Source organism: Solanum tuberosum, unplaced genomic scaffold, assembly GCF_000226075.1.
Source record: "Solanum tuberosum cultivar DM 1-3 516 R44 unplaced genomic scaffold, SolTub_3.0 scf00095, whole genome shotgun sequence".
Lineage (NCBI taxonomy): Eukaryota > Viridiplantae > Streptophyta > Magnoliopsida > Solanales > Solanaceae > Solanum > Solanum tuberosum.
This window is the reverse complement of record NW_006239021.1, coordinates 811,289-824,500: the sequence shown is the minus strand read 5'-3', so window position 1 is coordinate 824,500 and position 13,212 is coordinate 811,289. Positions and strand designations below refer to the sequence as shown.

The following is a 13,212-nucleotide window of genomic DNA, read 5'->3' as shown; positions in this document are numbered from 1 at the left end:
TATATATATATGTATATATATATATATATATATATTACCACCAATGAGGGGAAAATGCACATTAAATTTCCTCTATCTTATTTCCTTCCATTTTTTTAATTTACATTACCCCCTTTTTTAAGGCTTAAAGAAACCCAACATCTAGAATTAGAAATAAAATGGAATTTTCTGCCATGAAAGTGTCTACAATATGCATTTTTTGTCATTTATTGTTCGATAAGAGATCGAATAACTAGTAGTATACGGTCATTTGTGTGTGTTTTGCATAATTTTGATAAAGAATTGTTATTTCTTTTTAAGGGGGTGATTATTTCATTTTTAAAGTAATTCAGAGGGGTAATTAGACGCCTTATAAAGTATAAGTGTCTAATTGAATATTGATAATAGGTTAGAGGGTCATTTGTTTATTTTTTCACTAATATTTTTCACTTCTTTTTTTTCATCTTGGCAAAATAATATTTATTACATAGGTAAATTTATGGCATAGATTTTTATATTAAAAAAAAGTATCATAATTTTAAAGAAGTAAAAAACAATAAAGATTGTCGATGTAAGAATATAATGTGCATTTTAAAAAACTAATTGGCATATAGGGGAGAAAATGTCTATTTTTCAAAGTAGAAAGAAAAAATTAATTTTTAAAGTAAAATTGGAGAGTGACAAGATCTTTTTTATTTGGTCAAATACAAGTTCTAATTAAGTTAACAAGCCCAAATTTATTTAAGGCATCCAAATTATTATATGTATCTACTTAAAAATTCCTTCTGTTTTCACTATAAAAAGAATCAACCTACAAGCACTTCAGCAGAGTAAATAGATAAAAAAAAAAAAAACCTCTAAATAATTGTTTGAGATGGCAAAATCAAGCAAATCTATGATATACATGATTTTTATCATGTTTGTTCTTTCTTCATATTAACTCAGGCAACACAAGAGCCATCATATGCACCTGAAGCATCATCAACATCAATGTCAGTTAAATTATCTACGACTCGTCGTAACGCTCGCGTGCTTGTTAAAGGTATATTTATTTTGATAAATTTCATATTTTTATTTTCTTATTCCTCTTGTTGGTTAAAATATATTTAATTCTATAAAAAATAAATGTGTAACTTAAGAATAGATATAGATTTAGAGATATTAAATAACTCGGAATCACATTCAAATTTGGAATGTTTAAAATTAATATTTGATGTGTAATTTCAATATAACATTTTTTTCTCATTTTAAAATATATATTTTTTAAAATCTTTTCATCTTTTATGTATGTAACATATTGTTTTTGTGTATTTCAGGTGATTGCTGCATTTGTGATTTAGGCGAATGCATTCGATGTTGTAATCAATGACAATCATATTTATAGAGAGTATAATGTAGAGATCACTTTATTCAAATGCATTACGGTCTCTTGCTATGGTTAATGACAATCATATTTATAGGTCGAGAAATCACTTCAATAGTCACTATATTAAATACCCAAATTAGTGGATACATTCTTATCAGAAACGGTCCATAAAACTTAAAAAATACTGAGTAAATCACAATCCACTAATTCAAGAGATTTATAATATCTCTTGCATTTTTTTCTTTCTCTACACATTTAATTTTGTTTCTCCACATATTTTTCACAATCTAACAGTAGTTAAAGATTATGAACTTGTGAATTGGAACGGTTCGAAGGAAGTACAAAGTTGAACTTATGCCTTTTTGAAATTTAAAATTGCGTTTTTAACTTTGAAAAAAAATGTGAGTGAAAGTGAAATTTCTCTCCAAAATTAATTAGAACCAATTTTGAAACTTGAATTTTTTTTATAGACAAACTTTTAAAAATTGATCCAAAATTTATGGTCAAACAAATAGTTTAAAATAATTTTATAAAATTTAATTTATAATTATGATCAAACGCTAGAATAATTTATGGAAATAAGTTGTAGCGTATTTTGCCAAATTATTTAGAAGCCTATATATTTTAGAGAGCTGTGTTTGACAAAAACTTTTAAAAAAGAAGTATTATTAAGTATAGTAGCACAAGTTGTTATTCAAAAGCTAAAAAAATAATATAAAAATCTTCAAAGTACTTTTAAAAAAATTGGTCCAGCACAAATTAAAAAATTAGAGGTATATTTTATAATTGTTATGAGAAATTAATGAAAATAAAAATAGATTATTTTGGTTATAATGTTAACAAACTTGAATAAAAATTTATGAAAATATACAAAATTATTTAAAATATGTGTCAAAAATCAAATTTAAAAGATAAATTATTATATATAATATAAAATGTATTTATGTAACTAAAAGAAGTTTCTCCGAAAGAAATTATAGAAAAATATTAAAGAATAAGTGAAAATTAATCGTTAGATTATATCGTGATTGTATACTCTGATATGAGATGAGTGATATTTAATTCAAGCTTTTGTTATGTATTATAACAAGAGAGTGTATATCAAGTAATAGATGGTATATATTTGCCCCCTCACATAATTATGTATTTTTTAAAATTTGAATTGTAACAGTTTGGACTAATTTGTTTTAAACTCCTTTATGCATGTTTTTGAAATATTGTACCGTTTATCTATTTTTAATTACTTTATTTTTAATTTATGTTCTCTTTGAAATAATAGCGAAGCCATAAATTTGTTAATGATGTTCAAGATTTAATATCTATGTATGAAAAAGAATTTTTAACCTATATACTTTGTATAGTTTTCTCTCTCTCTCTATATATAATAGATTTTTGACGAATAGTGTTTGACTGACCACCCTAAACTATATGTGGCTACGTTATAGCTTTGAAACCTAGAGTACGACATATATAAGCATGAATAGAAAAATAAAATAAAAAAGAGATTATGAAATTATAATTGTATTTTTAGAACCACAACCATAATGCTATATTAATGATTTGATAAAAATAAAAAATGTTCATATAATCGTATTGAAATGTTAAAATAACATGGTGAATTACAAATTATATTCTCTCTCAATTGATTATTTCATTTTAAAGTAATCCAGAGGGGTAATTAGACCCCTAATGAAGTATAAGTGTCTAATTGAATATCGATAATAGGTTAGAGGGTCATTTTGTCACTAATATTTTTCACTTCTTTTTTTTCATCTTGGAAAATAATATTTATTACATTCGTAAATTTGTTGCATAATTTTTTTAATATAATTTTAAAGAAGTAAAAATAATAAAGATTATTGATGTAGAGTAGAATGTGCATTTTAAAAAATTAATTGGCATATAGAGGAGAAAATATCTATTGTTCAAAGTAGAAAGAAAAAAAAAATTAAAGTAAAATTAGAGAGTGAGAGGATCCTTTTATTTGGTCAAATACAAGATGTAATTAATTCAACATGCCCAAATTTATTTAAGGCATCCTAATTATTATATGTATTTACTCACTTGAAAATCCTTCTATTTTCACTATAAAAAAAGTCATTACCAAGTAGCTACAAGTAAGAAATTAAAAAAGAAAACTCCTCCAAATATCATAAGTAATTGTTTGAGATGGCAAAATCAAGCAAATCTATGATATGTATGATTTTTATCATGTTTGTTCTTTTTTCCTCATTAACTTAGGCAACACAAGAGCAATCATCTGCACCTCAAGCATCATCAACAACAATGTCAGTTAAACTATCTACTACGAGTCGTAGTGCTCGCGTTCTTGTTAAAGGTATATTTATTTTGATAAATTTTATATTATAATTTTCTTATTCCTCTCGTTGGTTAAAATATATTTAATTCTATAAAAATAATTGTCTAACTTAAGAATAGATATAGATTCAAAGATATTAAATAACTCAGAATCATATTCAAATTCGGAATGTTTAAAATTAATATTTGATGTTGTAATTTCAATATAACATTTTTTTTTCTCATTTTAAAATACAATTTTTTTAAAAATCTTTTTATCTTTTATGTATGTAACAAATTGTTTTTGTGTATTTCAGGTTGCATTATCACATCAATGTGCAAGGATGATGATTGCTGCGCTTGTGATTTAGGCCAATGCGTTCGATGTTGTAATCAATGATGTAACAAAATCATTTATATATTAATTATAAATATAATGAAATAATTGACTATCTAGCTTATTTATAATTAGTTGCCAATTACCTATATATATGCTTAAAAAAATTGTCGTAAAATATAAGCAATACAAAACAAGAAACATAGACAAGAGATATAGAGAGTATAATGTAGAGACCACCTTATTCAAATGACTTCAAATGTCTTACAGTCTCTTGCAATGGTTAATGACAAATTGACAATCGCATTTATAGGTCGAGAAATCACTTCAATATTCACTATATTAAATACTCAAATTAATGGATAGATTCTTATCAGAAATAGTCCATAAAACTTAGGGATTACTGAGTAAATCGACAATCCACTAATTCAAGAAATTTATAATATTTCTTGCATTTTTTTCTTTCTGTACACATTTAATTTTGTTTTCTCCATATATTTGTCACAATCTAACAGTAGTTAAAGATTATGAACTTGTGAATTGGAACGGTTCGAAGCAAGAACCAAGTTGAACTTATGCCTTTTTGGAATTTAAAATTGCATTTTTAACTTGAAAAAAAATGTGAGTAAAAGTGAAATTTCTCCCAAAAACTAATTAGGACCAATTTTGAAACTTGAATTATTTCTATAGATTAATTTTTAAAAGTTGATCCAAAATTTATGATCAAGCAAATATTTTTAGATAATTTTGTAAAATCTGATTCATAAATTATGGTCGAATAATTTATGGAAATAAATTGTAGCGTATTTTGCCAAATTATTTAGAAGCCTCTATATTTTAGAAAGTTGTGTTTGACAAGAACGTTTAAAAAAGAAGCACAAGTTGTTATTCAAAAGCTAAAATAATAATATAAAAATCTTCAAACTACTTTTTAAAAAATTGGTCGAGAACAAATTACTGTTTTAATATTAATATTTGAAAAAAAAATAGATGTGATAAAATTAGCCCATAAAGTCATAATCTGTCCAACTTAATTGAGTATGGACTAATTATTAACCCGCTCATTTATTAGTTCAGTCTATCAAATATTTGGTTGATATATAGCCAATTGATTCATAAGAAATTTTATCTAAATATTTTTTAAATTGCAAAAGAAAGAAATATATCCCTCGACTTTACGTTTTAGAATAAATATATCTTCATTTAAAAAGTGATGTACATCATGCCTTCTAACATCAATATATTTATTGAACCAAATAAAAATCTTAAAAATCGTTTTTAAAATTTAAAATTATCCCAACGAGTGACAAATATACATCATTTGTTAAATTGCAAGGATAACATGTAACCTCTTTTTTATTTGATATTATATGTTTGAACCATAATAAACAAAAATAATACTTCTTCTATCCTAATTTCTATAGCATATTTTCGTTTATTCTATTCCTAAAAGAAAATCATATTTCTATAGTATATAAAAAAAAAACTAAAATAGTAGTATATTGATATGATGGGAATATTCATTGCAGAAAGTTAAATACTCAACCTTGTAATTCTTTCCCTCATTTCTCCTCCCCACTTTTTATATACTCTCCATTTTAATTTATGTGACGTAATTTTACTCGATATAAACTTTTAAAAAGATCTTTTTAAAAAAAAAAGTTATAATATAATATAAGTCAGATGTTTGTGTGGTCATAAATCATTTCACTAAGAATAAAATATATACTATTTAAAATTAAATTGTTACAAAATATAAAAATGTATCTCTTTTCTGAAAAGATAAAAAGAAAAATGAGTCATATAAATCGCGACGGACGAATTAAGAATTTTTTTTTAAAAAAAAAAAAAAGTATACAACAATGAAATTATGGGCATTATAGTAATTTCAGTTCCACGTTTAATTTATCTTTTTATCCATTTATCCCACATTTGAATTGGACAGAAAAATAGGGAACTGGGCAAAATGGTGGGAAGATAGTGCTTACAACCGCCTTAACTGTCACTACCCACAATCTCATTAAATAAACAAAAAAATAATAATCCAACTTTAAAATCTGCAGCAAAAGTTAAAAAAACAGAGTATAGATAATTTGATTAATTTCTGATCCGAAAGATTTGGTTTTGTTGGTGAAAATGAGTGAGATAAAGAAAGGGCCATGGAAAGAGGAAGAAGATCAAGTGTTGATTAAGCATGTCAAGAAGTATGGTCCAAGAGATTGGAGCTCCATTCGATCCAAAGGTCTTTTACAGCGTACTGGAAAGTCTTGTCGTCTTCGCTGGGTTAATAAACTTCGACCTAACTTGAAAAAGTAAACAACTTTTACTCTGGTTTCTCTGTTTTGGGTTTTTTTTTTTGAGGGTGGGAAATTGGGGTGGGTTTCTTGCAGAAAAGGTTTTTTTTCTTGTTGGAATTGTAAAGTTGCTGTGTTTTGTTTATTGGGTTGAGAAAAAGTGGGAATTTCTTGTTGCATTGCTTGCGAATTGAGTTTTTGGGTTATGGGTTTGTTTTTTCTGCGAGTTTGATTTTGTTGAAATTGTGGGGTTGTTAAGAGTTTGTGGAATTTCTGTTCTGAGTTGATGCATTTTCATTGAGGGGTTCCCTTTGTTTCTGCTTCCAAAGTGCTCTGTTTTTCTTCTTAGAATTGTAAATTTTCTGTCTTTTGTTTATTGGGTTGAGGAAAAGTGGGAAGTTCTTGTTGCATTGCTTGCGAATTGAGTTTTTGGGTTATGGGTTTATTGTTTCTGCGAGTTTTATTTTGTTGAATTTGTGGAGTTGTTAAGAGTTTGCAGAATTTCTGTTCTGTATTGATGCATTTTCATCGAGGGGTTCCCTTTGTTTCTGCTACCAAAATGCTCTGTTTTTCTTCTTAGAATTGTAAATTTGCTGTCTTTTGTTTATTGGGTTGAGAAATAGTGGGAATTTCTTGTTGCACTGCTTGCAAATTGAGTTTTTGGTTATGGGTTTGTTGTTTCTGCTCTTTTGATTTTGTTAAAATTGCAGATTTCTGTTCTGTGTTGACGCTTTTTCATCAAGGGGTTCCCCTTTTTTGAGGTTCGGAAATCAGGGTGTTTCTTTGTTTCTGCTTCTTTTTTGTTCTTCGAATTCACCAATTTGCTGGTGTTTTGTGTAGATTTTGTTCTATGTTGAAGTATTTCCATGGAGGGGTTTGTTGTTTTCCCTCTATTTCTTTCTAAGATACCATACTTATTCTGTTTGTTGTAAATTCACTTAAGTTGCTGTCATTTGCTGCTATAGCACTGATGATTTACAATGCATATCAGATGTTTGTTATTATGCTTAGTTATAGTTTGTGTTTCTGTATAATGGAAATGTATTTGATGAAATGAAGTTGATACCTTTTCTGTTGTGTTCACTTTCTTTTCTTTTTTTGTGAGAAGTGGAGTGAAGTTTTCAGCAGAAGAGGAAAGGACTGTGATTGAACTTCAGGCACAATTTGGGAACAAATGGGCACGAATTGCTACGTATATGCCTGGAAGAACTGACAATGATGTCAAGAATTTTTGGAGTAGCCGGCAGAAGAGATTGGCTAAGATTCTACGAAACTCAGTGCCACAGCCTAGTAAACCACAAAAGAATATCAGCAAAGAAGCCCCTGCTCTCCCCAAAGTTCCCTCACTAGAGGTAATTCACTATTCTTGCTCTCTGGTTTATCATCTTTCTCTCAAAATGGATTTTTTCTTTCATTAGATGTTCTTGATTTCTGTTAGTTACTGAACTGATGTGAATTTGGTCTCAGTGGAATGTATCTATTTGATAGTGTTGTCGAAGAACAGGTTGCTTTCATCGTCATAATGTTTTAGAATAGAAATGTTCGTATTTCCTGCATTACTTTAATCCAAACTGCTCTTTTTCCTTCTGCCTTAGTAAAATGTCTCGAAAAAAGGAAGGCCCTTGAGCCCAAAATTTGTGATCTCTGAAGAATGCATCTTTTTCTGCAATTCTTTTGACTATCTTCTTCCTTTAATCTTTATAAATGATTTATGGTGTTAGAAGTCGCTTTCCCTTCGCTGCCACTTTCAATGATGGACACCAGCCCTTGTGTTAAAGTATCATTGAGTTTCGCTTGGAACAAACTTATCTTGATTTTTTTAATATTGACAACATTTTTCCTGTTTGGACCTTGTACCCCTCAGCTTCTGCATTTGTAGTCATTTTGTGATGGCATGGTGAAAACTTCTTAAGATGATACAGAAAGAAGCATTGTTTTAAGATAAGAAAAGGCGATAATTATAGTGTTGTTACTCTTTCAACCGGTCAGAGTTGTATGTTTATGGCTTTTCACCAAGTAATTATCTCCATTGTTCTTCCCTTTCAACTTGTTGATTGGATTCTCTATTTGAATTTTCAGGAACCAAAACTGAACTCATCCGTAGAGGAAAGATCTTTGGTCGTGTCCCAGCATTGCTCATCATCCTATACGAATAACTTTGACACAATCAACATGGTCCCATTGTCAGAGCTAGTGAACTCAATTTCACTTCCTTTTGATCAAGAACTGCCTCCACTTGAGTTCACTCCTAATGAGAAGAGAATCTGCATCTGGCCGCAGTTTCCGCTCCCTTTTCCTCACATTCCAGTCCAAACCAACTTTGGTCAACCACTTGAACATCAAGAATTACCCATGAAACTTGAGGACAATGACTTGTTAGATTATTTTGGGCAGTTCAGTGCTTCCGACATAGGAGGAAATGTGCAAGTCCCTCTTGCTCCTTCGTGTTCATCAGGACAAGATCAGAGAGAATTGGAGTACCCCCTTACCCCAGATAGCTTCATCGATGACTTCCCCTTGGACATGTTCGATTATATTGATCCACTGCAAAGCCCATCTGGTTGGTGATTAGTCTATTTCAGACAAGGAAGAAAGGAAATTGTTACTAGGTTTGGACACAGATATGTAGTGATCTATGCAATATGATTGCTATAGTAACTTTTCTTTGTATGAGACAATTTGACCTAGTGCCTAACTGTTTCTAACAGCTTTTCATCTACTACATTGATTACCTTGTCTTCTATAACATCATCCTTGGAAGATTTTATCGTGTTTTTTCACTCTCCCCAATTAAAAGGATAATATATTACGAATTTTGTGGCCTATGTGACGGATTGGATGTTAGATTTTGACGTTGTTGGACGCAATTGTGTTGTCATTTGATGTATTTGTGTAATTTTGTGTGACATGTGATTATATTCTTCATCCTTGATGTGAGTATTATGAAATGAAAATCAGCTACATAAATAATAATAGTTCCATGAAATATGAATTTATGATATTGGAATTGGTTGGGTGGTTACCTCTCGAAGAGTATATCAATTAATTAAAATAGAATTAACATTTTCTGTGTCTATCCATTGTGATTACCAAGTAGCTATAACGAGGGGAAAGTGTTTTATTGACAAAAATAGACGCATTCATTTGAGATACAATATGATAAAATAGATATTGTGAGATGAAATTATTTACGTAAATTGTATGTAGTCGAAATGAATACGATCAATTCACTAACTAAAAGAAATATCAGGAGTAGTGTGACTTTTGTTAATTTGAGAAAATTAATAATGATGCCATGATGGTAATTCAATGTATGTGATTGAAGATCTCATGAATTAGGTTCATATGAGCACTGACACTGACAAGTAATTAGTTGATCGAATATGATGAAATTATGTTCCTCCTATAATGTGTAACATAGTGCAATACTTCAAAACAAGTGAAGTTGAATTAAGTTTTTCATTCAATTTATATCTTTTATAGATGGTGTACTGATTTACAGAATACACTTGATGATTGGACCTATGTGAGTGTGGAATGGTGTCGCTTCTATGAAATTGTGACGAATTTCTAGAGCACTCATGAATATCAGGACATACTCATAATTTCTTAGCGCAAAATCATGATAACGACAAGGATTATACGAATATAATGTACTAGAATAAGCCATTGAGCTTATAGGAAAAACTGGCTCATTAAAGTTCTAAACTTCACCAATAATTCTATAAATTAAATCTTGTGTTATCTAGGTTTGATTCATAAACTACAAGACATCAAATTCAACGTATTGTATTCATATGTAAAAAATCTAACAAAACTTCTTATGTCGTTTTATTCCTTAATAATGTTTTTTAAATATGTTGGGTGTTGTTGAAAAATATTTTTTACATAAAATAAATTATAACATATTTTTTGCGGAGAAGGGCCTAAAATGAACCTTAACTATTTGAATTTATGCAAAATTATCCTCCATCCACCTTTTGGCCCCCAAATATCTATGATCATCAATCTTTTGAGTTTTGACTAAAAAATACCCCTATTTTTAATGATCCACACTCAAAAGGTTGATAGAGGGCATACTGGGTCTCGTAGTTTAAGGGCATCTTAAACCTTCTCCGTTAAAATAATTTGAAATTACTTAATTTATAAGCTCATATGATTGACCTGATTTTGACTTTCATATAAATTTCTTTTAAAAAAATCCTCTACTCTCTACACTCACCTCCACCCTCCCCTGCCAATTCACTTCCTCTCTCTTCCACTTTTTTTTCTTGAATCTAGTCCATCATTTTAAATCTTAATTTTTTCAACTTATGACAAAACACGGGAGAGAAAAAGAGAAAAAACGACGACATTCATATAGAAATAATTAGTCCAATAAAAGATGACTCAATTAAGAAATTATGTACGTATACTGCATTTTTCTTTTGTGTTTATCCAAAATTTAAAATAAAAGAATAAAAATATTGTTTTCTCCTATCACCACTCCCATCCCCACCATGATAATAATACAATTTAAAAAAATGAACATGTAAGTTCATTTTAAGTTTGAGTCTTTGATATCCCAATTAAAAATAAGTGATTATAAAAAGAGGAAATGAACAAGATAATTGGATAATTGTTAGAAAAAAAAATACATTAATTAAAATAATAATCTTTTTTTACATGGTCAGTCAGATGGAGCGAGTACCAATTTTAGTTGGATCCTCAGTTATGTGTTGGTTATAGTAAATCGGGGTTGGTTTAAGATAAACCAATAGAAAGATATCATGAAATTAATTATTTTTTTACATATTATTTTCAAGCATATAGGGTCAAAATATGAATCATATGTGATTTTTATTATTTATTTGAGAAGAGTTTAAATTTGGACCAATCAAATTAGACAACATAAAAATTTAATGATTTCACTTTAAGATAACTACTAAAAATAAGAGCAAATATGAGGCAAAGAGTTAACATCGAGAGTATTTTTTAGATAAAAGATTGATGCAGGTATTTGAGGGCCGAAAAGTGAATGAAGAATAATTTTATACTAATTCAAATAATTGAGAGACATTTTAGACCATTCTCCATATTCTTTATCCTTTTACTAGCCGTGATTAATAAACATTAATCATTTTTGGTTAATTTTAAAGTCTGAGTAATATCGTTGTAATATAATTTGACCTTGTTGAATGTAACTTTAATGGCTAATCATCTTAGTAGCATTGTTATTTATTATTATTTATCCTTTTCTTTAATTAAAATAAGTTATGATGGTTAATAAACATTAATTAGGTTTGAAAAAATTTCAAAAAAGTATGAATAACACGTTGTAAAAAGATTTGACCATGCTGTTGAATAGCCTTAAAGGCTAATTATTAATTGATTATTATTTATTTATCATTTGTCCTCTTTTATAAATTGAGTTATATATTCATACATATTTTTCTCTTGTGATGATAGAAAAATAGAGTAAATATTCTCCATTCTTTTACTGAATTTTTAATCAAAGTAAATCTTTATTAATGTCTGTTTGACCATATATAAGATGAAATTATGATTTGAAATCATAAAAATGTCATAGTACAATTAGTTTTCTTTATATATCTAACCTAACCATGTTTCAAATTTATAATTTGACATGACCATTTTCATCGTCAAAAGTTTGCTATTCAAATCATTCGTGTACAATATCGAATCTATGAGATTATTATTTTATTGTTCTTTTAATTTTTTTCTCTATTCACATTTAAAATGAATAAAATACGAATATTCTTTTAGGTACATATCTTAAAATCAACATATCGTTTAGGCATTACAATATGTATTAAATAAATCTCACATAATAAATATAAATCCAATCGCAATAAAATGAAAATTGATGAAGTTCATTAAATTTTTTTCAAACAATAAAAGATAATACATCATCATTCATAACGAAACTGTAGAAATGTCCTTGGCTAAAAGCAGATACATCGATTGAGAGGTGTCCGTTTCTAAACTTCTCTATCTATAATATAATTATTGCCTAGGTATATACTTTCTTAGCCAAATACATCCTGGTTCCATAGCAAATTTTGCTTCTTTTCCTTGCAAAAGCCAAGCACAAATAGATGAGTTTTTAAACACAATTTTTCCAAAATTGGCTCTGACTCCTCCTTTGTGGTATATAAAAACAGCATGCACACTATCTGGTCCAAACAACCTATACAGATAGCTAGTAGAAACAAAATAGTGAAAATTAATAATAATAATTAAAAAGTACGATATATATATGAAGATTCAAAATCTATTTACATTTTCTTATAATAAGCATGTGTACCTTTGAAAGAAATCAAATATTTTTCTCTTAGAGAAAGGATTAGGAGTCAACGTCATAAACAGAGAACGATGTATCTCATGAGCTTTTATGGGTGGATACCATTCTTTGGCCAAAGGATTTAGTTTAAAATCCGATGGTAAATTCATTTCCACGAAAGAATCTTTAAAATTATCACAACAAATCATATCATAGATTAATGAAACTTGATTGTTCACTTTTTCTTTTTTCAAAAGAATTTCATTAAGAGAAGAGTTCAAACATTGAGAAGTGAGTGGACAAACATCTTGAAAAGTTGATGATGAGCTTGATTCAAGAAAAGTTAAAACGCTCTTAGCTTCAACAAAAAGATTTTTAAAAACCATTTCATCACAAGTAGAAATTTTTTCATAAAAACTATTAAAATTGTAGGATTTCAAAAACATCCAAACAGACATCACTTTTTTGGATGAATCAATTTCAAAATTCATAGACATCATTTTGTTGAAGATATCTTTTTCAATTTCACTGACATGCAAAAAAATCATAATGTTAAATTAGGTAAAAGAAAATTTAAGAATACAAGAAGTCGAAAACTGTTTTGCTTTAAAATAATGCACCTCTACTACACTATATATAGAGAAAAATAAATGTA

The 13,212-nt window shown here is 28.3% G+C and overlaps 1 protein-coding gene across 1 annotated transcript; it reads left to right on the top strand.

Annotated features, from left to right (window-relative positions):
• Window positions 1–6,116: 6,116 nt before the first annotated feature.
• Window positions 6,117–8,842, top strand: LOC102584735 (myb-related protein MYBAS2). Its single transcript, XM_006347944.1, has 3 exons — window positions 6,117–6,292; window positions 7,383–7,626; window positions 8,354–8,842. Exons 1-3 carry the CDS (start codon window positions 6,117–6,119, stop codon window positions 8,840–8,842), a joined length of 909 nt encoding a protein of 302 aa, XP_006348006.1.
• Window positions 8,843–13,212: the final 4,370 nt, after the last annotated feature.